Raw genomic sequence first — 22,927 nt, 5'->3', positions numbered from 1 at the left:
CGGCAACACAATTCATGATGAATTCTCTTAGCCTTCATATATTACATCATGAAGAAATATAGCTATTCAATTGAATTGTACTCAAAACAGAAAATGTCATTGATAATCATCCAGCTTGTTGTAGTGCTGATACTTCTGGCTTGTACATTTTGCCATTGAACCACAACTTCCACCAGTTATTCTTGGACAAAATACATATGAGATATATTAATTATACAGGGATGATACCCCACTGGTCCCATGGGAAAATACAAATAATCATTAAGATATATTGTCTTCTTTCTCTGGTGTCTCCTCCGCACGGACAGACCCCCACACTAGCATCATGTTGTACCAGTGTAGGTGTGGAATACAATGACTTGTGTTTATGAGACCAAATGGCCATTGTTATGATATTTTAGGCTCAGCCAGTTACAAGAATTGATGATTATATTGTTCTCTGGATTTCTCAAGTATGGTAGTTTTATTGATCATCTCATGTATAAATTGTCCCCTAACAAACACTACTGGGTCCATTAACAAAAATCTCCATGTAACTACAGTATACAGCATTCTCCTTGGGCCAGGCTGTGCCCCCAACACAATCACATACTATACAAATGAATAGAATAGATCTTTATTGTCATTGTCACTGGTACAACGAAATTTAACTTTTTCCGGTCAGTGCATCATTCATTGACTCAATATCAATAAAAAGGATAAAATTACTAAAGTGCTAACATTACTCAAATAAATAAGAATTAATATACCTAAGACAGTGCCATGAACAACCACACACAGTCATTGCATAATACATAACATAACATTGTGCACATTATGTTTTGGCAACATTAACAGTGGTTATTGCAGTTGGATAGAAACTGTGTTTTAGTCTGTTTGTCCTTGCCTGGATTGATCTGTATCGTCTGCCTGTAGGCAACATTTCAAACAGGGAGTCCCCAGGAGTGTGAAGTGTCTTTTATGATGTTCTGGGATTTTTTGAGACAACAGGATCTGTGTAGGTCTTCCAGTGCAGGGAGAGGGCAGCCAACAATCTTTTGAGCGGTGTTGATGACCCTCTGGAGCGTTTTCCTCTGAGCCACTGTACAGCTAGTATACCAAATGCATATGCAATATGTGAGGATGCTTTCAATGGAGGCTCGGTAGAAGGACCCCAGCAGTCTTTGTGTGATGTTATTCCTGCTGAGTGTTCTCAGGAAGTACAGTCTCTGCTGGGACTTTTTCAGCAGCTCAGAGGGGTTCACACTCCAGGATGGGCTGTCCTGTATGTGGACCCCCAAGAAGCGGAAGTCCCGCCACCCTCTCCACACTTCACTCCTCACACGTGAAGTGTAACCCAAGTTTACTTTGTATGCTGTGTTGGTTGACTGTGACGGACAGAGCACTGCCCAGCTTCTACGTCCAAATCTGTGCCCACGCCATTTTCAAATAGCAGCGCAGCAGCCTGGTGAGCAGCAGAGGTGGCAGGTCGTCCTGCTTTGCGGAGGTCATCCATGTACCTGCAGTAATGAAAAACAGGACACAAATTTGGAACTACAGTCAAATAGTAGCCTTTGCCTCAGATAGGACAGTGGGGAGCGCCAGGACACAAGTGTGAGAGAGTGTGCCCTAGCCAGCTGCAACACAGGTAAGGGCACCATCACAAACTGTTGAATGACACACATTTTGTACATTCTGATTGGATAGCCAATAACTTGTCATGCAACACCATAACCATTTATTGGCCCTTATTGTTAGAACTAAGCTAAGCTAAATGCAAGTTCCATTGTGTAGTCATTGCCATGGTGATTGTTTTGTTAAGGTCTTAAGGCATTCAAATGTCACTTTATGAGGTTATTTAACATTAATACGAGTTCCCCTTGCCTGCCTTTGGTCACCCAGTGGCTAGACATTTTGATAAGTATAAGCTAACGCTAAGTCCTGGTATTCTAGGTAGATAACATAAGCGCTCGCCAGCTAGCAAGCTAGTTTAAATAATATAACCTACGGGTATCTCTAATACAACGTATATTTGGCCAACCATGTTACCATTGTATGAGTAATGTTATTCTAAAAGCGAAATCCAAAAGTTACCTGATGGCATACGAGGGTCTGAGAAGGCGTCTTCGCTGTGCAGACATCGAGTGCGTGTGGTGATGAGCGCTCGAGTTCTGAAAGACAACACGTTCTTCCAATGTCTCCATCGATAAAATGCCTTCGAGTCTTCTTAAATTCACCAGTAATGAATCAATAGGCAATCAATTGTGCGTGGCGTATGTTGCCTTGTTGGAATTTGTTCAATAACACGTGTGTGCCATTTCTGTAATAAATTCGTGTCGATATGTCCACTGTGGTGCTGTCTTCTGTGAGGTGTGGTCTTCGGCAGCTAGTTTGCATGTTAACTAGATATCTTCTAAAGCCGATTTGCATGTTAACTAGATATCTTCTAAAGCTAATTTGCATGTTAACTAGATATCTTCTAAAGCTAATTTGCATGTTAACTAGATATCTTGTTGGCAATAGTTACTAGTACTTATTGGTTTCGGGATATCTCTTGTTGGAATAGTTACTAGTAACTAAAGAATAGTTACTAGTATCTATTCCCGTTTTACTAGTAACTATCCTTTAGTTACTAGTAACTAATACAATAGTTACTAGTATCTATTCCCGTTTTACTAGTAACTTTCATTAGATACTAGTAACTATTCTTTAGTTACTAGTAACTAATCCAATAGTTACTAGTACCTATTCCCGTTTTACTAGTAACTTTCATTAGATACTAGTAACTATTCTTTAGTTACTAGTAACTATTAAAATTCTTACTAGTAACATTATTATTCTTACTAGTAACAAATGCGTTTTTACTCGTCATTGCTTATGACGAGTAAAAATGACTACTTGATAGTACAATTTAAAATGTTACTAGTAAAACGGGAATAGATACTAGTAACTATTGGATTAGTTACTAGTAACTAAAGAATAGTTACTAGTATCTAATGAATAGTTACTAGTAAAACGGGAATAGATACTAGTAACTATTGGATTAGTTACTAGTAACTAAAGAATAGTTACTAGTATCTAATGAATAGTTACTAGTAAAACTGGAATAGATACTAGTAACTATTTGAATAGATACTAGTTGGACACAAATAGTAGATATCTGTAAAGCAGAGCCCCATAGGATACCATTGTAAAATTGTCCAATTTGTTACTAGTAAAACGGGAATAGATACTAGTAACTATTGGATTAGTTACTAGTAACTAAAGAATAGGTACTAGTATCTAATGAAAACTTACTAGTAAAACGGGAATAGATACTAGTAACTATTGGATTAGTTACTAGTAACTAAAGAATAGTTACTAGTATCTAATGAAAGTTACTAGTAAAACGGGAATAGATACTAGTAACTATTGGATTAGTTACTAGTAACTAAAGAATAAGTACTAGTAACTTTAAAATAGTGACTAGTACGTTTATAGAAATAAATGTTAAAACGGCCTGCCATACAAGTCAGTGTGAGCATAGACAAGGATCCAGTCTACCACCACCAGGTCAGAACACACAGGCAGTAAATTGCTGTGCAAGTAGAAATTACATATTTTTGGGTAAACTAAATCATAGTCTTACATGTCACTGTTTCTAAAACAGGGCTTTTTTCTGGACTACTTAAAAAAAAAAAAAGGTGAATACTGAGAGTATACCCACTTCTCCAGGGACCACTACACCACTGGTGTAAGCAGACACTAAATGACTGCACTCAGCTTTTGCTGTCGGATAACCCTGGACACGACGACCTTCAGTCCATGTTGACAAAGGTACAGTTTTTTCAAAATCATTATTTGTGACTTAATCGTAATCTTCACCGGCTAGCTAGGCTAACAGGGGTTTAACTTGGTCACTCGCTGTGCGGATAGCTTTTGTTTGTTTGTTTTTTAGCAATGGATTGCTACTGTGATACTTCTGCATTGCTAGCTAGCCAGTCACTGACTAGTCTAGACTGTTGGATAAAGACTAGCTATTTGCGTTTCGTTTTTATCCGTGAAAGCTGCCATGTTAAGGCTGACAGTCCATATCCAACTATCTGTCCCCTAGTTATGTAGCTAGCTAAACGAGTTAGCCTCAACCCCCAACCATCTGCTATCCTCAGTAGTCAGTACAGTAGGCTCCAGTGCTGCACATTCTTGACATTCATTTTTTGTTGTTACCTAAAGTCGATTAGTCTAGCTAGCTGGTATTTTGAGGCAAAACCACTGCTGAAGGCAAGCAAGCTCAACCTTCAACCTAGGCGACTATTTGTTCACGTTCTTATGAGATATGGTCGATAAATTATTACTGGTTTAGATACAACAACAAAAAATACTAGCCTTGTCTACTTTAACACCATTGTCTTCTTTCAGGCTGGAAACAATGCAGCGAAGCCTAGAGTGGGCAAAGGGGTACGCTCTTAAATGTTGCTTCAGCAGACGGCCTGATAGCTGAAGTGTCCGAGCTCATGCAGGAGAGTCGCACCCATGGTCGGCATGCACAACCAGGTGGGAACCATTTCAGTGGGGGTGGGTGCTCACAGCTCAGATAGTCCTTTGAGTTGTTTCACACATCGTTCACTTGCTGCCCATTGCATTTTCCCTTGTGCAGTATTTTTTACTGCCCTAATTCATTTGTTGTTAAATTGCAGTGGTATTTAACAGTGCATGCCTAGAGCTTGTGCAAGTTACAGTCTCTTAAATGTTGTAAGCACAGCATTGTATTATTGTTGCAGCCAGTTCCGGTTACCAGGCTCCATTGACTTGGAGTGGAGCTAGAGGTGCTCCTCATTATCACATCACCGGAGAGCAACTGAGGGGTCTGATGATAGATGGCAGATATTCTTCACGTGTTCCATTCTACACTCAAACCACATCTAAGGTCAGTTGTGCTTGGGGTTGAATGCTATGAAATGCAAAGCTTTTAAATGCATGGATTCCACAATTTTGGCATGAATGGGTTGTCAATAATCAAGTACTCTAGTGATACATTGTCTCATCTGGGCATTGTCAATCTTTCTGTCTTGTCAGGCACTTTGCATTAACCTGAAGGCAGCTGCCTTCCCATCAATGTTGCAGAGGCTGCACAGAAGGTACAGTGTTGCTGCTCTGAATTCTTTATAACACATCGATGGAAACTACAGACTGAAGGTAGATGCTCGCTCACTCACTCACTTTCTTGGTATATCTTGGTTATTTAAACTGTAGGTTGTAACATCTCAAATGCTATCAGGTAGCTCACTTGTTTATCAATTAGAGCAAGAACTGACATGGATATGTGGATAAGAATAGTTTTATGATGTTGCTGCTACTTTAGTTATTGATACAGTAGTAGCACCTTGAAATATACATGCTTATATTGACAGTCCAATGTTATGTTTTTTGTGATTTCAGGTGGAGGATAGTCATCCATGGTGGCATTGATGGTTACAGCTGCCTTGTGTTTCTCCACGCTTCCAGCAACAAGTGCAGCATTACTAAATGCTGAGGCCACACAGTCCATCCAGGCTTAGAACAGGTGATTGCCACCTATTGAATTGGATAACCATGGACCGGAACAGATAATCAATATTTTCCTGCAGTAGTGAATGTAGGTTACGGCTCGACATTAAATTATAACGAGAAGAAGAAGAAGTGAATGTAGCTTGTTTCATAACAACATAGGTTGATGGAGTGATATGGAGGGGTGATTGTCATTGTTTGTTTACTAATTGTTAAAAATAAACAATGTACTGTATATCTTGAATCTGCCCTGAGTCGTCCTTGTGTCTTGCCTCTCTAACATTATACATTTGTGGTTGAGGGACTGCAAAAGCCATAGCAAATAGAATAGAATATAACTTCACTTTTACAGAACTTTGTGGTGTCAGACACATACAAAATGTAGTATGCACACAGGTATGTGCAGTATTTACAGGTATATGAAAGATGATCTGATCCATCGACGTGTTCAATTTTTTGAGTCATGTCCAATACAAAACAGTTCATCCTAGCATGCCCATCCACACCAAAGGAAGCCTCCTCATGCAGCCCATCCATCCACCATAGATGTTCACCACCAGCAGCAGAAGAGAAGGATAGCGGTGGATCCTCTGCAGCCCCATCCATTCCACATCACACAAATAAAGTATAACAGATTAGAGTTGAACTTATATTTCCTCAGGTAACTGATATTTATGTATAATAGAGCATAGAATATAATAATGAAATGAATCAGAATACGTATATTGCAGTATTTTGACCGGGGAGAAGACAGAACCCTGTGTGTGTGTTAGGAATTAAATTATCTGCAGTATGAATCAAGGATTTACACGTTTAGTATAGTTTTCCCAACAGATGTGGTTACATTCTGTTAAAGGCACTAGAGATATTCCACAAACACAAGCCTAGCCTTTTAGTTTTTCCAGATGGGAATGTAAATGATGCAGCAATGTAAGGGCAGCATCGTCTAGACTTCTACTCTTCATGGAAGCAAACTGGAGTTGATCTGCCAGGTTCTGGACTGTCTCTTGTAGTTGCAAAAGTATCAGACATGCAAAACTCTTCATCACCATTGATGTAAGAGCTACAGGTCAAACATCATCACATATGCTGACAAAGCCTCCACTGCCTCATCAAGTGTGTTGTCCAAAAACACTGACCAGTCTGTGTTATCAAAAGCAGTCCCTGAGATATATGATTGTCTTTACCTAACAATGAGCTAATTGCAGTTACAACTGTTAACAACAAAGTTGAAGACAGAAAGTACTATTTGTGGGGAATACTGCTTTGGTCGCACTCTTTTTGGTCTTTTGGTGGTCGCGAAAATCTAGAAATCCTAGAAATGCGGTGCTGAAACTTCAGCTTCAAAATGTTGCTCTCAAGAGTGGTTGATGGGGTGGAGGGAATGATGAAGAGTTGGATGGAGCGATGCAGGTGTATTTGGTGGAGGGGTGGATGGATGTGATACTGCGATTGTTATTGTTTATTATTGTATATATATTTTAAATATATCCATATCTGAATAATCACATTTCCCAGAGTTTTCCTTGTTTCTTGCCTCTCAAACCCTTCAAATATCTTGTTGCGATCTAGTGACACTGCTTTGTTGAGATCTAGTGACACTGCCTTTCGTCATCCAATTCGCTTAATAGAGTGAAACTGCCTTTTGTCATCCAATTCGCTGTCAGGTAAAACTAGGGTCCTAGAACTGCGTTCCTGAAACTGCAGCCTCCGGTACTGCAGGCACATACTATTGATTATTCTTGATAACCACAGAAACATTACATAATATAGGCTTAGACCCTGCATTTCTATCACACAGTATATATATATATATATATATATATATATATATACATACAATTAAGTGTCATACATCTGCCTCTGACTGCATTTTTCTGCTGATTTTTTTTTTTTTTTTTTTTTTTCACAGCATTTCAGAAAACATCCAAACTATTTGTGGGATTGAATCAATAGAGGAATAACTTGGTGTTAAAAGTATCAGACTAGATCAAGAGGTTTTATACTCAAATCTCATTACTTTGAATGCAAGCATCTGCCAAAAACCTACAAGAAAAAGACAACATAAAATACATATTTATCATCCTTTATTACAAACAAAAAATTTCACAAGAGAATGTTATCAGAAGGTGTAAATTACAAATATATCTCCAAAAACAGATGGTCCTACTCTCCACTGCTCTCTTTTATTGCTGCCAGCAGGGGAGAGTTCCGGCATACAAAGAGAAGCCAAGTTTCATTATTGATACATCTTTCCAAGGTTATTGATTTACAGTGTACCGTTGCTCATTCATTCATTTCAATTACATACAATTAGCACAAACTGTGGACGAGGCCCAGGAAGCGGTGCTGGAGGCCTCTGAGGAACTCTCCGTGTTGGGTTCAGTCCGATAAGTGGACCTTGGAGGAGAAGGATGCCTTGGTGGACCACAAAAGTCTACTTGAAAAGCAGGCTCAGGGATGCTTTTGAGCAGTGAGTTTTTATACATGTGAGGATTAAACAAACTGTGATTATCACATCATTTTAACCTCATCACTCACAACTCAGCAGGACATAAGTTCTCAGTATCTAGCATCTCTACTAGATGTATTCAATCAGTAACTACTTTCAATGACAGTATGGTGTTCACTGTATTAAGGTTTGCTTTTAAATGTGATGTTTTTTTTAATGATCTTTTGCAAAAATCCTGAGCCGCCCCGTCCTGAACGGCCCCGTCCTGAACCGTGAAGTGTTAGGTAGCATTTGTTGTGCAAGGCAAGTCCTAATGAAAATCTGCAGAGGGGACTGGTGCCTCTCAGTCCTTAAACCATGGTGGTTCCACTGGTTGCAGAAGTCTGCCATGTCTCTGTTGATTCAAGGCAGATACACATAATGTCTATCCTCCACCTGAAATCACAAAAAACATAACATTGGACTTTGTCACTATAAGCATGTATATTTCAAGGTGCTACTACTGTATCAATAACCAAAGTAGCAGCAACATCATAAAACTATTCTTATCCACATATCCATGTCAGTTCTTGCTCTAATTGATAAACAAGTGAGCTACCTGATAGCATTTGAGATGTTACAACCTACAGTTTAAATTTACATTTACATTTATTCATTTAGCAGACGCTTTTATCCAAAGCGACTTCCAAGAGAGAGCTTTACAAAGTGCATAGGTCACTGATCATAACAACGAGATAGCCACAAAACATTGCGAGTAGCCAAAACATGAAGCACACATTGTGAACAACCAAAATAAGTGCCAAAGGGAAGAACCATAAGAGCATGTAGTTAAACAAGTTACAATTAAACAACATGAACTGCTATAAGTGCAAGTGTACCTGTGGAAAAAAGCAAGCAACAATAATAAAAACAATATATCACAGCGAGTACAAAAATTTAAGTCAGTTACCACTAACCACAAGCGCAACAAGTCTCTAAGCAAGAGTCATTGTGATCCTTGAGGAAACTAACATCGGGTCAAGCGAACCATTCCTAAGTACCGTTGTACTCCCGGAACAAGTGCGTCTTGAGCCTTTTCTTGAAGGTGGAGAGACAGTCAGTGTCTCTGATGGAGGTGGGGAGTTGATTCCACCACTATACCAATAACCAAGATATACCAAGAAAGTGAGTGAGTGAGTGAGCGAGCATCTACCTTCAGTCTGTAGTTTCCATCGATGTGTTATAAAGAATTCAGAGCAGCAACACTGTACCTTCTGTGCAGCCTCTGCAACATTGATGGGAAGGCAGCTGCCTTCAGGTTAATGCAAAGTGCCTGACAAGACAGAAAGATTGACAATGCCCAGATGAGACAATGTATCACTAGAGTACTTGATTATTGACAACCCATTCATGCCAAAATTGTGGAATCCATGCATTTAAAAGCTTTGCATTTCATAGCATTCAACCCCAAGCACAACTGACCTTAGATGTGGTTTGAGTGTAGAATGGAACACGTGAAGAATATCTGCCATCTATCATCAGACCCCTCAGTTGCTCTCCGGTGATGTGATAATGAGGAGCACCTCTAGCTCCACTCCAAGTCAATGGAGCCTGGTAACCGGAACTGGCTGCAACAATAATACAATGCTGTGCTTACAACATTTAAGAGACTGTAACTTGCACAAGCTCTAGGCATGCACTGTTAAATACCACTGCAATTTAACAACAAATGAATTAGGGCAGTAAAAAATACTGCACAAGGGAAAATGCAATGGGCAGCAAGTGAACGATGTGTGAAACAACTCAAATGACTATCTGAGCTGTGAGCACCCACCCCCACTGAAATGGTTCCCACCTGGTTGTGCATGCCGACCATGGGTGCGACTCTCCTGCATGAGCTCGGACACTTCAGCTATCAGGCCGTCTGCTGAAGCAACATTTAAGAGCGTACCCCTTTGCCCACTCTAGGCTTCGCTGCATTGTTTCCAGCCTGAAAGAAGACAATGGTGTTAAAGTAGACAAGGCTAGTATTTTTTGTTGTTGTATCTAAACCAGTAATAATTTATCGACCATATCTCATAAGAACGTGAACAAATAGTCGCCTAGGTTGAAGGTTGAGCTTGCTTGCCTTCAGCAGTGGTTTTGCCTCAAAATACCAGCTAGCTAGACTAATCGACTTTAGGTAACAACAAAAAATGAATGTCAAGAATGTGCAGCACTGGAGCCTACTGTACTGACTACTGAGGATAGCAGATGGTTGGGGGTTGAGGCTAACTCGTTTAGCTAGCTACATAACTAGGGGACAGATAGTTGGATATGGACTGTCAGCCTTAACATGGCAGCTTTCACGGATAAAAACGAAACGCAAATAGCTAGTCTTTATCCAACAGTCTAGACTAGTCAGTGACTGGCTAGCTAGCAATGCAGAAGTATCACAGTAGCAATCCATTGCTAAAAAACAAACAAACAAAAGCTATCCGCACAGCGAGTGACCAAGGGCCTGTTGCACAAAACTAGGATAAGGGATTAAGCCAGGATATCTTGGTGATCCTGGCTCAATTGATCCGTAATCCGGTTGCACTAAAGATGGATAGGGGGCAGGAGGATATGTTATGGTATAAATTACCATGGAGATTTATTCTGTGGAGCTAGCCTGCTCCAGACCAGGCTAAATTCCAGGATCTATTTAATCTCATCCCTAATGTCAGTCAGCAGTCACCACAAATGGAAACCAATAGTTATTTCACTGCTCACTATACATTGTTATCACATATAACTAGACCCACTGTCATTATTTAAACGTTTGTGATCATTAATTTCAATGATTTTGGATAAAAAATGATTTTTAGATGATGTTGCTATCATTAGATAATTTACAGTTTCCCATAGACTATAAGGCTATATATAAAATGATAGAATATTAGGGCCACAGAGGGGAAAAAAACACAAGTCATAATATTGTAACCAGTTGTTTTAAAGGAGGACAGTTGTTAAAATGACAGATGTGGGGCATTTCGTGAAATTGTACTTCAGTATGGTTTCATAAACAAAGACATGCTGATGTGCCAGAATATTAAGTATCACATTGTCATAAGTATCAAAACTGTAAAAACAATATGTAGCTTTTCTGCAGAAAGAACCAGCCTCATAAATTTATGACTTTATCCTTTTTCTTCAGTGTGGCCCTAGTACTCTGTCATATAAACAAATACACATTCCATATGAATATAAAAACACAATGTGTAACATTATGTTCCTTTATTGAATAAGGACAAAACAAAGCAGGTAAACCATCAGCTCCTTTCGAAACTGAAGTCACAGTGACTCTACAAGATGGAAAGCACAGAATCCAAGCATATTATACAAAATGATACATACACATTCAAAGGTCTGTATATAACACACCCTGCATGTCTGCACACTAAAATAAATGCAGGACAAATCCATACACATCAACTGAACAGACAAATGAATGGATGCAGTAGCCTCCCTGCAGCCTTGTATTACACACAGTATACCGCACAAACATCATAAGAGGCCAAATTCGTAAAAAAACGAACCCAAAAAAAACCAAATTCCTCTGCCACCGCAGGACATATTTAACCAAAATTGAAAGCACACATACTAACTAAAATAATTCAACACATATTGGTCCCTCAGCAGCCGACCACTGTCGTCATCAGGGAAGATTGCCGGATTGTCCCAGTCCATGGCTGGTGGCACTCTGGGGGCCCTCTCCTTCCTCAGGCAGGCCACATTGTGGAGGACAGCACAAGCCACAGTAATATCACATGCCCTAACAGGGCTGACCCTTAATTTGTGAAGGCAGTGAAAGCGTGCCTTCAGGAGGCCAAAGGTCATTTCAACTCTGGCCCTGGTCCTGGCATGGGCATGGTTGTAGGCCTGCTGTGCTTCCTGGGGGTCTGTGAAAGGTGTCAGGAGAAAAGGCTGGCAGCCATACCCCCTGTCTCCCAGCAACACACCAGAGAATTCACCTGTCAACACAAAATCTCATCATTACTACCTCATAAACACAGTGATATTCTTGACACAGCCATGATGGTTATAAATAGGGGTTGTGTGGCTTACCTTGTGATAGGCACTGATAGATTTCAGAGGCCCGAAAGATTCTGGAGTCATGGACTGAGCCAGGCCATTTTGCCACAACATTGCTGATCACACAGTCAGCATTGCAGACCATCTGAAATCATAAGATGAGGAATATTACACCAATCAATGCACATCACTGGCAATGCAGAGTGTTCGTCAATGGACAATATCAAAAAGTTATGTTCACCTGAACATTAATGCTGTGAAAGGATTTCCTATTCACAAAATCGGCCTCATGGGCACCTGAGGGGGCTTTTATCCTTATGTGTGTGCAGTCCACTGCACCAATGACATTGGGGAAACCTGTCACACAAAGTAATGAGTATCCTACTATGTGTTAACAGTTGTCCTGTAATTTGTAGATCCTCTTACCTGCAATCCTATAGAACTCCTCTTTGATGTCACAGAGTCTTCTGTGGCCAGGGAAGGAGATGAAGACATCTGCTAATGCTTTGATAGCCAGACACACACTCCTTATTGTGCGGCAAATTGTGGCCTTGTTCAGCTGTTCTGCATCCCCCACTGAGTACAGGAAGGCTCCACTAGCAAAAAAGCGCAAGGCCACACAAACCATTTGCTCCACACTCAGTGCATGGCTCCGTGCAGTGCGGTGCTTAATCCTGGGACCCAGTAGTCTGCATAGATACCTGATGCCATCTGCAGAAAACCTGTATCTTTCATATAGATGGTCATCAGGGAAGGCCAGTGGGTCCAACCGGTCCCTGAAGACCCTTTCTCGCCTGAAGGCTCTCCTCAGCACAAGTGCTTCTTCATCCACCACATCTCGCACGAATGGGCATGCCATTGTCAGAGCAGAAAGGAACACACAATTTTGGGCCTTCATATAGGCTAGTGGCCACACCTGGTGCTGGGGGGGTGGGCAAAAGAGGGCGATGCCTTATAACGATGACTTGGTTGTACTGATTGCTGGGAAAATAAAAAAAACCTTAGAAAGATGCCACCGTCCTGTGTGCTCACAATAAGAGCTCATATGTCATGGCTCACTTGACTTTACGAGAATATACCTAATTTTTATTTTCAGCTGTGTCATCTTCTTGGAGCTGGGGGAGGAAAGAAAAATAATGATTAATACATTTGTGTTACAGTTAGCATACAGTGTACATTGAAGGCATATCTCACCTCCCTCTCAAGTTTTTTTATTTCAAGGTCCAGTTTCCTAATTGTCCTCTTTTTTATTTCGGACTCCAGTGCAAGATTTTCCATCTTTTTCTTCTTGTACTGAATGTCTATGTCTGCCAGTTCTATTTGGCGCCGGAGGTGGTTGCCATACAACTTTCTGATAGCTTGTGAGCTCTGTGAACACAATACAATTAGCGCAGCTGGAATTTGGCAGGATGTGGTGTCCTTTTATTAATACGCACTATGTTGCCAGGCTGGTTTTCCCACTGTATAGCATCTGGGTCCTGTAAAAGAAATTAGATTTTTTGATTTTGATGAGGACTCCTCACCATTGTAGAGTAAATAGTATTTTCACAGTCTTAACATGATACCTCATGCCTTCTGGAATCCAGAGAGATGGTCTCCTCCTCATCATCGTCTCCATCATGTGCTGTTGCTGCTGCACTGGGGCCTTCACCCTATCACATTTAATCGGATTCATATTGAAGCTAGTAGACAAGACATGCCAGGCCTACAGTATGCCTTTGATGGAGTACTCACTGGATCAGCATCGTCTGGTGCTTGTGCTGGTGGCTCTAACAGGAACACAGTCCTGCCAGACACTGCAAGGCAATAGGTAAACCAAAGTCAGACAGTCCAAATTGATTCAATATGAATGTGGTTGTATCCCATGTAGAGATGGAAGGACATACCTTGAATGAAGCGGGTGGCATCTTGGGAGGAACCTATGCTCGTCTCTTTCCCCCCAGGGATCCCCTCTAAGACGGGCCTGCCTTTATTTAGCTCCAAGGCCATGTCCTCTGCTGGGGTAAGGTCAGCCTTTGGTGACCCACCACCCGTGCCTTGTCTGTGGGTATTCTTTTTCACTGCTAAAACAGTACAGACAATGTGTGAGCAGGCACCTTCTGGGTACAATATATGCTTGTGCTTTGTTAAATATTAGTCAGGGACCATACCATTCTGCAGAATGTTCTTGTATTTGATTTTGACCTGCTGCCATGTCCGTTTTGGCCCGTTCATGTTTAATCTACACACACACACACACACATTTAATGGAGTCACACTGCAAAAAATTACTTGGTATTTTTGTCTTGTTTTCAGTAAAAATATCAAAAAATTTATCATAGCTTTATACAGTGTGATGGAGTTACTTTACACAATTTCACTCATATCTGCAGTGCATTTCAATTAAAAATTTAACCGTTTCATAATTACAGTACAACTGCATTTTTGGAGATGTGAATTAAATATTTGAATTGTAATTGTGATGTTTCAGCGGAGCGGTGAGTGTGTAATTGTGCACTACTTACGCATTCAGGCGGTCTGCAATACTTTGCCACGCTTTTTCTCTTTGCTTTATCACTGTGGCGGTGTTGCCTTTCTTCTTAATTATATCTTTTACCTCCTCGTATGCCTCCATGAGGATTTGTGCTTCCGACGGGGAAAAGTACGCGGCTCTAGTTGCCATGGTAAATCAGTTAATCTGTGATCTGTGGCGGGGTCTATTTGAGTGAGCCGTGAGCGCGCACCTATCCAGGATTGGTTTCACCTGGCTTAATGAATCCGTGTCTGCTCATCCTGGCTTGGTCTTTGTGCAACCAATTAAGCCTGGACGCACATGTTTTGGCTTCATTGAGCTCAGCTGAGTCATTTATCCCGGATGTCTTAATTCTACTTTTGTGCAACAGGCCCCAAGTTAAACCCCTGTTAGCCTAGCTAGCCGGTGAAGATTACGATTAAGTCACAAATAATGATTTTGAAAAAACTGTACCTTTGTCAACATGGACTGAAGGTCGTCGTGTCCAGGGTTATCCGACAGCAAAAGCTGAGTGCAGTCATTTAGTGTCTGCTTACACTGTCTTAGGAAGTTCCTTCTTGCCATCTTCTCATCCTTCAAACTTCTGTGTGCTGGGCTAAACTTGTTTTGAAATCTTCCGCTTCTACAGTGGGGAGGAGCTGGTACTTGAAAATACAGGGAAGAATCAAATCACACTAGCCCAGATAACTGCAGGAGGAGCTAGGGAAATTGTGGGCAGTGATTTGCATGTGGCGTTTATTTAACGCCTGCAATTGCACGTGTAAATATACAGGCGTTTAACGCCTGCAATTGCACGTGTAAATATAAAGGCGTTAATTTAACGCCTGCAATTGCATGTGTAAATATACAGGCGTTTATTTAACGCCTGCAATTGCACGTGTAAATATACAGGCCTTTATTTAACGCCTGCAAGCATTAACTAACGCGCGTATGTGCGCATGTGTAACTTTCGCCTGCACATTTACGGCTGCAGCCGCTTATGAAACAGCTGCAGGCGCTTCCTAAACGGGTGTCCAATCAAAAATACGCGTTTAAATTACGAGTACATTTGACCCTGTCGGCGTTCCATATATTAAGACGTCTCCGTGTGTCAACCACGCGTAATTGACGCCGACTTTGCATGCAAAGACGGCGTCCATTACGCCGACTTCCATACAAAGTCGGCGTCTTTTTCGCCTCAAATTGAACCGTGTCACGTGACACGTTCAAAGCACGCGTTTAAACGCGTGCTTTTTTGAGACGTGTCTATCAAACCACACGAAATTAACGCCTGGTTTGGCTCAATCAGCGTCTGGTTTTCCAAAATTAAAGTCTGCTTGCTTGAATCTCCGATGGGAAATTACGGCAACAATTGTAACATCTAATACGTAAGTAAAGTAGGTCTTAGAATGCTCGTGCGAGCTAGGCTACTATCAAATACAATGCTAGTTAGCTATTAGTATGAAGTTGGTGGTCACAATTGCAATACTCTATGATATAACAATTGGTGCAGAGACAAATAAATGCAGTAATATCAGGCTGGCTGTCTGTCTGGCTTGGAGCTTTGTGAACTTCCCTTGCACTGCGATTGCGTTGCCTCAGTATTGTGCGCAAATGCGCAAACTTAGTTGGTGGCAATATACAACTGTTGTTAGGCTAATCTTCAAGTCAAGTGTATTTTATTGTCATTTTCAATTGTATATGGTTGTACATATTAAAAACGAAACAGAGTTTCAAGTTCAAGTCTTTTAATGTCAGATGCACAGACCAACACAGGGTCAGACTGTGCACTGAAATTCTTAGGACAAGACAACGCAAAGCAACCTGGCATAACATGACATATAAGTACTCAGAACAAGTGTACACCTATGACAAGCTAACATATAATAAACCTCCTAAATAAATACAAAATAAACACTAAACCTATTCCCCCAGGACCATGATGCCATATAAAACAACATATAACAGTAATTGGTGCCAGTGCAAACGTATGTAGCCTACAGTTACAGGACAGTATGTTCAGTGACAGGAGAATATGTACAGTGATTGGAGGTAGCAGTTATGAAGTGATAGGTTCTCATGCCAATATATTGTGATGCCAATTTGTTGAGCGGTCATCTTCCTTGTATAGACCTAGAAAAGTGAAAGAAATAAAGGTTCATCGGCTGTCCTTCACATTCACACACTGTTGTCTTTATACTTAACAGATCATCTATGATGTCCCAAAGGCCCAACTCCTTCTCAGGTCACCTTCTGGCAGCAACCATGCAGCTGGATTTCACTGTGCAACCAGGCCTACCCAAGCTGCTGCTGCTGGGCCCAGGGTTGATTGTAATGGCACACTGGGACTTGCAGATGACCTGAAATACATATTTTTCTTTCTGCTGTGTAAGATGTAGGCCTACTGCTTTTAACTTGAGTCGAACGCTATTAAACCCTCCCATGGTCAGCAAACACTAGCCATTGCTCTACTTCAGAAAGGATACTGTTCACTGCTGTATGAGTCAATAGGACATTACCTGAATGACTTGTAGTGATCGGGAGGTTATGCCTGTGCTGATGATGGTATAAACCATGTTAGATTGTTGGCTCTGTGCATTGTTTGGGTCTCCTCTCTCTGTGTTCTGCTTCTGTGTCTTTGGTTCTGTTGCAGGATGGCAGGCAGGTAGAGGAGCTGTGATTGCTGCAAGGGCACACCTGTGACCTGTGCCTTGGTCCTTAATAAGCTGTGCCCTAACAAGCTGGGTCTCTCCATTACTAGCAGGAACATCAAATCTAATCTTCCTATGAACCCAATTAACACAAAATATTGTACACTGCTAATCATCAGCTAACTAAATGGTAGGTGAATAGACAATCAAGCTTGATATGGTATAGTCATGAACTAGCACTGTTCAAAGATGTCCAACCTAAGTTCTCAATGTCAATGTCAGCAGAAAAACACGAAAGAGCAGAAACCTGCTCTCGCAATGCAGTGTTAGTCTACTAATAAAATAATTGTGATAATTTTTCAACTTTCATTTATCTTCATAGCGCCCGCTCACTAGGGATGATTTTCCTTAACAAATTACGCAATGCGCCCTCTACTTTTATGAGGTGACCTGACGCTCAGGTCGTTGACCCTTTAGTGACACCATCTATATGGGTAACACAATTTTTATTATCTGGGAAATCACACCATAATCTTTTGATACATTTCCTTCTCATGTAATACACTTTCCCCTACATTCAGCATAATAACATACTCCAAACTAACACAATGTACCATCATTAGGCTACAGTGTCTTGGTAATGTGTGAAAAATACTAGATTTGAACTGAGCTTCCATTCAGGGATACGACTGCAGATGCATTGATTACAGAGAAGTTTAAAGAATTATAATAGACATTTTTGTAAGTCCATCGGTAATATCTGTAGGTTGCCACCTACACTCAGAAGCCAATGCTACTTAGAAACCCTTTTAAAATCAAACACTCTAAAAGTAAAGTTATACAATTTAATTTGATGTCTTTAATTAATTCAAATATGCCTTATGTGTTACAGTGTGTGGTGGCGTAGGACCCAAACGCAGGAGAGTAGCCAGACATTGCCTCAAACAAAGGGTTTATTCTTTTAATTGGGAAACAGACAGGGTCAGTAGCGGTCCTAGTACATATGGCGCCCTAGGCAAGATTTATCAACAGCACCCCCTCTTCATGCTGCCCTAGGCGGCTGCCTATGTCGCCTATAGGAAGGACCGGCACTGGACAGGGTACTCACGTTAACAAGGGTAAGGACAAGACAAAGACTGGACACAAAACAGGAACCTAAAATACACAGAACCAAACAAGACACAGGTGGACATGATAATACAAACAAGAACTGAAACCACTGAATGAGACACAGGTGAAGACAATGGCAGACACGGACACAGTAGGGCAGGGCAAAACCAAAAACGGGGTCACGTTTGTGGCTGTGACATTATGCCTGCCCAAAGGTTGGTGACTGTATTATCCTAGACTCCATGTACTGTTTGAACTGTACATGGGTTGTGTGTATGGGCAGTCTCAGGGTTATGTCACAGGTGTTGGCCTCTGGGCACACCCTTGGTGCTGGGGGAGGACCAGGGGGACAGGGAGCTGCTGGTGCTGGGGGAGGACCAGGGGGACAGGGAGCTGCTGGTGCTGGGGGAGGACCAGGGGGACAGGGAGCTGCTGGTGCTGGGGGAGGACCAGGGGGACAGGGAGCTGCTGGTGCTGGGGGAGGACCAGGGGGACAGGGAGCTGCTGGTGCTGGGGGAGGACCAGGGGGACAGGGAGCTGCTGGTGCTGGGGGAGGACCAGGGGGACAGGGAGCTGCTGGTGCTGGGGGAGGACCAGGGGGACAGGGAGCTGCTGGTGCTGGGGGAGGACCAGGGGGACAGGGAGCTGCTGGTGCTGGGGGAGGACCAAGGAGATGGAAAGAGGCAGAAGAATTGAATATCCAATACAGTGCCAATACACACATCTGTATAAGCCCGACATGAGGTGTGTAGCCAACCAGGGCTTGTTTAATGCTGTCATAACTTGATTCATAGGAAGATTAGATAAGAACTTCAGGAAGTGACAAGCCACGGTAATAAGGATAACAATGTAATTATTTAATAAAAAGTGCTTACAAAGAAATGGTTGGTAAATTTGAAGTGTATGGAATGGGTGTGGGATCAGTGCAAGTGTAGAGTGAAGAGAATCATTACACACTAAAAAGCAAACAGTGATGATGTTCCTGCTAGTAATGGAGAGACCCAGCTTGTTAGGGCACAGCTTATTAAGGACCAAGGCACAGGTCACAGGTGTGCCCCTGCAGCAATCACAGCTCCTCTACCTGCCTGCCATCCTGCAACTGAACCAAAGACACAGAAACAGAACACAGAGAGAGGAGACCCAAACAATGCACATAGAGCCAACAATCTAACATGGTTTATACCATCATCAGAACAGGCATAACCTCCCGATCACTACAAGTCATTCAGGTAATGTCCTATTGACTCATACAGCAGTGAACAGTATCCTTTCTGAAGTAGAACAATGGCTAGTGTTTGCTGACCATTGGAGGGTTTAATAGCATTCAACTCAAGTTAAAAGCAGTAGGCCTACATCTTACACAGCATAAAGACAAATATGTATTTCAGGTCATCTGCAAGTCCCAGTGTGCCATTACAATCAACCCTGGGCCCAGCAGCAGCTTGGGTAGGCCAGGTTGCACAATGAAATCCAGCTGCATGGTTGCTGCCAGAAGGTGACCTGAGAAGGAGTTGGGCCTTTGGGACATCATGATCTGTTAAGTATAAAGACAACAGTGTGTGAATGTGAAGGACAGCCGATTAACCTTTATTTCTGTCACCTTGGCTGTGTATTTCATTTTTCTAGGTCTATACAAGGAAGATGACCGCTCAACAAATTGGCATCACAATATATTGGCATGAGAACCTATCACTTCATAACTGCTACCTCCAATCACTGTACATATTGTCCTGTCACTGAACATACTGTCCTGTAACTGTAGGCTACATACGTTTGCACTGGCACCAATTACTGTTATATGTTGTTTTATATGGCATCATGGTCCTGGGGGAATAGGTTTAGTGTTTATTTTGAATTTATTTAGGAGGTTTATTATATGTTAGCTTGTCATAGGTGTACACTTGTTCTGAGTACTTATATGTCATGTTATGCCAGGTTGCTTTGCGTTGTCTTGTCCTAAGAATTTCAGTGCACAGTCTGACCCTGTGTTGGTCTGTGCATCTGACATTAAAAGACTTGAACTTGAAACTCTGTTTCGTTTTTATTATGTACAACCATATGCAATTGAAAATGACAATAAAATACACTTGACTTGAAGATTAGCCTAACAACAGTTGTATATTGCCACCAACTAAGTTTGCGCATTTGCGCACAATACTGAGGCAACGCAATCGCAGTGCAAGGGAAGTTCACAAAGCTCCAAGCCAGACAGACAGCCAGCCAGCCTGATATTACTGCATTTATTTGTCTCTGCACCAATTGTTATATCATAGAGTATTGCAATTGTGACCACCAACTTCATACTAATAGCTAACTAGCATTGTATTTGATAGTAGCCTAGCTCGCACGAGCATTCTAAGACCTACTTTACTTACGTATTAGATGTTACAATTGTTGCCGTAATTTCCCATCGGAGATTCAAGCAAGCAGACTTTAATTTTGGAAAACCAGACGCTGATTGAGCCAAACCAGGCGTTAATTTCGTGTGGTTTGATAGACACGTCTCAAAAAAGCACGCGTTTATTTAGACGCGTGCTTTGTGACACGTTAAAAGCACGCGTCTAAATAAACGCGTGCTTTGAACGTGTCACGTGACACGGTTCAATTTGAGGCGAAAAAGACGCCGACTTTGTATGGAAGTCGGCGTAATGGACGCCGTCTTTGCATGCAAAGTCGGCGTCAATTACGCGTGGTTGACACACGGAGACGTCCTAATACTTGTCCTTTTGGCCTTCCATAGACAAGCACTGTGTGTCGGCGTTGTTCAGCAGTTGTGGGCAGTGACGTGCAGTCTGGGTAGGCAAGATAGGCACTGCCTACCCTGCCAAAATTCAAACTTAAAAATGTTTATTAAATTATTTTATTTAATAAACTTATATTTGTATTTTGATTCTTGTGATTTATATATGCAATATGTGTTATTCCAATTGTTTAGACGTTACAATGACAAATGTAGCAGTTACGCATTATCAAATACAAAAACAATTGTAGAATAAGCATTGCTTTTACTGTCCGTTCACTGCGGACGACAAGCGAAAAACTCACTTGCGCACTTCGATCCTGTATTATTCAACATGTACGTTGAAAAGCACAACTCTGCTGTGCCTTTGCACGTAAATATGCTATGCCAGTAATCACCTAATAAAACATGGACCAATTCAAATCGAGATATTACTGGACATTATTGCGCAGCTAATGTCATTACACCAGCTACATTGTAAGCGTAATCCCTGCAAAATTCAAGTCATAATGACAGAAGCGGTGTCTTCCGATATCACGGAGTTGAGGAATTTCTCCAAGCTCGATTTTATTCAAACAATTAGGTAATTAGGTAATCTGGCCTCTTACTGACATCACCGCACGTCACTGGTTGTGGGGTAGGCCTATGTGAGTGGAAATACATCTATGCTAACGCATATAACGCATCTGGCGTGTGCTAAAGGACAAAAAATATCTGACGCCATCACCCAGGTGTGCCAATCACTGGAACAAGACAAAAATACTGTCCAACTTCTCCCTACAGTGCTTAACCAGCCATTAGATACACATACAAATAGGGCCCAAAAATTTCTGACGCAATCGGAATTTACATGTCATCTTCAATGCGCCCGAATTCACTCGTAAAGGAACCTGGTTTGTTTTTCTTTTCCCTACGTTGTACCGAACTCATTCCGAACCGTGATGTCTGAACCGCGGTATGAACCGAACCGTGATTTCAGTGTACCGTTCCACCCCTAGTAGAGAAACAAATTTCTGCCTTCTGTGTACTTATCTGATAGCCTGGTCACCAGCCCCACCTACTTCATTTTTCATTTTGTACAGTGGGTCTGGCCCCGCGCGATCACAGTTCCGGACTTTGAAAACATACTGAGCCAATTGCGTTCCTCCCTTGTACATAGAAACATTTTTCGATTGGCTACGTTCGTTGGTACCTCCCAAAAAGGTCATTTCTCAGGGCCAGACGTAACTAGCCTGGCTCTGCACTCCTACGTACTTCCGCTCAAATTTCATTTAGCTTCAGTACTGTCTGAGTAGGGCTGGACTAGGACAAAAAATCGGCCCTGGCATTTTTGGCCCAGGCGGCCCACACCCACCGTGATTGGTCAGACACATTCCCTGCAGACATTACATTACATTTAGTCATTTAGCAGACAGTCCTCTTAAAAAATGCTCGCATTCTATAATATGAGTTGCCTAGTGTTCTGCGTTCATGTGATAGTTTTGGATCTTTCAAGAGGGGTCTAAAGACTTATCTGTTGATCTTACACCTAAATAATTAATACATTATTAGAGTTATTATTTGTATATTTATGGTATTTTTTATTTGTATTTTATTATTATTTATTATTCCTCCGTCAGGAGGAACCCTATTGTAATTGTTGGTATTACTATTAGGGTTCCTCCGGTAGGATGGAACCTATTGTTTTTGTTAGTATTCCTATTATTATCATTTTAATTCCTATAATTTGAAAAAATCGGGTCGATATTGAGCTACCCCTAATAATAGCTCAATAATAATAGCCCTGGCCCAATAGCTCAAAAAGTCTTCGACCCGATTTTTTCAAATTTGGCCCAATGATACAACAGGTCACTCACTACTCCCAGACGGCTAGTGGCCCACGTACACCCATAAGTGGCGCTATAAGCCACGCCCAAATTCTACGGGATTTCCCCAGCGCCCAA

The 22,927-nt window shown here is 41.5% G+C and overlaps 1 protein-coding gene and 1 long non-coding RNA gene across 3 annotated transcripts; both read right to left on the bottom strand.

Moving 5' to 3' along the window:
• Nucleotides 1–8,025: 8,025 nt before the first annotated feature.
• On the bottom strand, nucleotides 8,026–10,073 carry LOC134040001 (uncharacterized). Of its 2 annotated transcripts, none has more exons than XR_009932844.1 (4): nucleotides 9,771–10,073; nucleotides 9,419–9,564; nucleotides 9,150–9,269; nucleotides 8,026–8,392 (listed from the first exon to the last, which is right to left on the bottom strand). It is a non-coding gene; the product is annotated as an uncharacterized LOC134040001 (long non-coding RNA). The 2 variants fall into 2 exon arrangements; XR_009932843.1 differs by having other exon boundaries at nucleotides 9,792–10,073.
• Nucleotides 10,074–11,179: 1,106 nt separating this feature from the next.
• Nucleotides 11,180–13,776, bottom strand: LOC134040000 (putative nuclease HARBI1). Its single transcript, XM_062486220.1, has 9 exons — nucleotides 13,727–13,776; nucleotides 13,558–13,644; nucleotides 13,429–13,470; nucleotides 13,187–13,360; nucleotides 13,072–13,107; nucleotides 12,419–12,973; nucleotides 12,234–12,349; nucleotides 12,026–12,137; nucleotides 11,180–11,931 (listed from the first exon to the last, which is right to left on the bottom strand). The coding sequence occupies exons 6-9, from the start codon at nucleotides 12,888–12,890 to the stop codon at nucleotides 11,561–11,563; spliced, it is 1,071 nt and encodes a 356-aa protein (XP_062342204.1). The 5' UTR covers nucleotides 12,891–12,973; nucleotides 13,072–13,107; nucleotides 13,187–13,360; nucleotides 13,429–13,470; nucleotides 13,558–13,644; nucleotides 13,727–13,776; the 3' UTR covers nucleotides 11,180–11,560.
• Nucleotides 13,777–22,927: the final 9,151 nt, after the last annotated feature.

Source organism: Osmerus eperlanus, chromosome 19 (genome assembly GCF_963692335.1).
Source record: "Osmerus eperlanus chromosome 19, fOsmEpe2.1, whole genome shotgun sequence".
In the NCBI taxonomy this organism is placed as follows: domain Eukaryota; kingdom Metazoa; phylum Chordata; class Actinopteri; order Osmeriformes; family Osmeridae; genus Osmerus; species Osmerus eperlanus.
The sequence above is the reverse complement of the archived record's forward strand: the minus strand, read 5'-3'. Positions and strand labels throughout refer to the sequence as shown.

Excerpts from the sequence above, each read along its gene's own strand:
- LOC134040000 (XM_062486220.1), bottom strand. The coding sequence starts at position 12,890 with ATGAAGGCCCAAAATTGTGTGTTCCTTTCTGCTCTGACAATGGCATGC. Across the intron at positions 12,350-12,418 it reads GGAGTTCTATAGGATTGCAG|GTTTCCCCAATGTCATTGGT; the intron begins GTAAGAGGATCT and ends TTTGTGTGACAG. Across the intron at positions 12,138-12,233 it reads TTCACAGCATTAATGTTCAG|ATGGTCTGCAATGCTGACTG; the intron begins GTGAACATAACT and ends TTATGATTTCAG.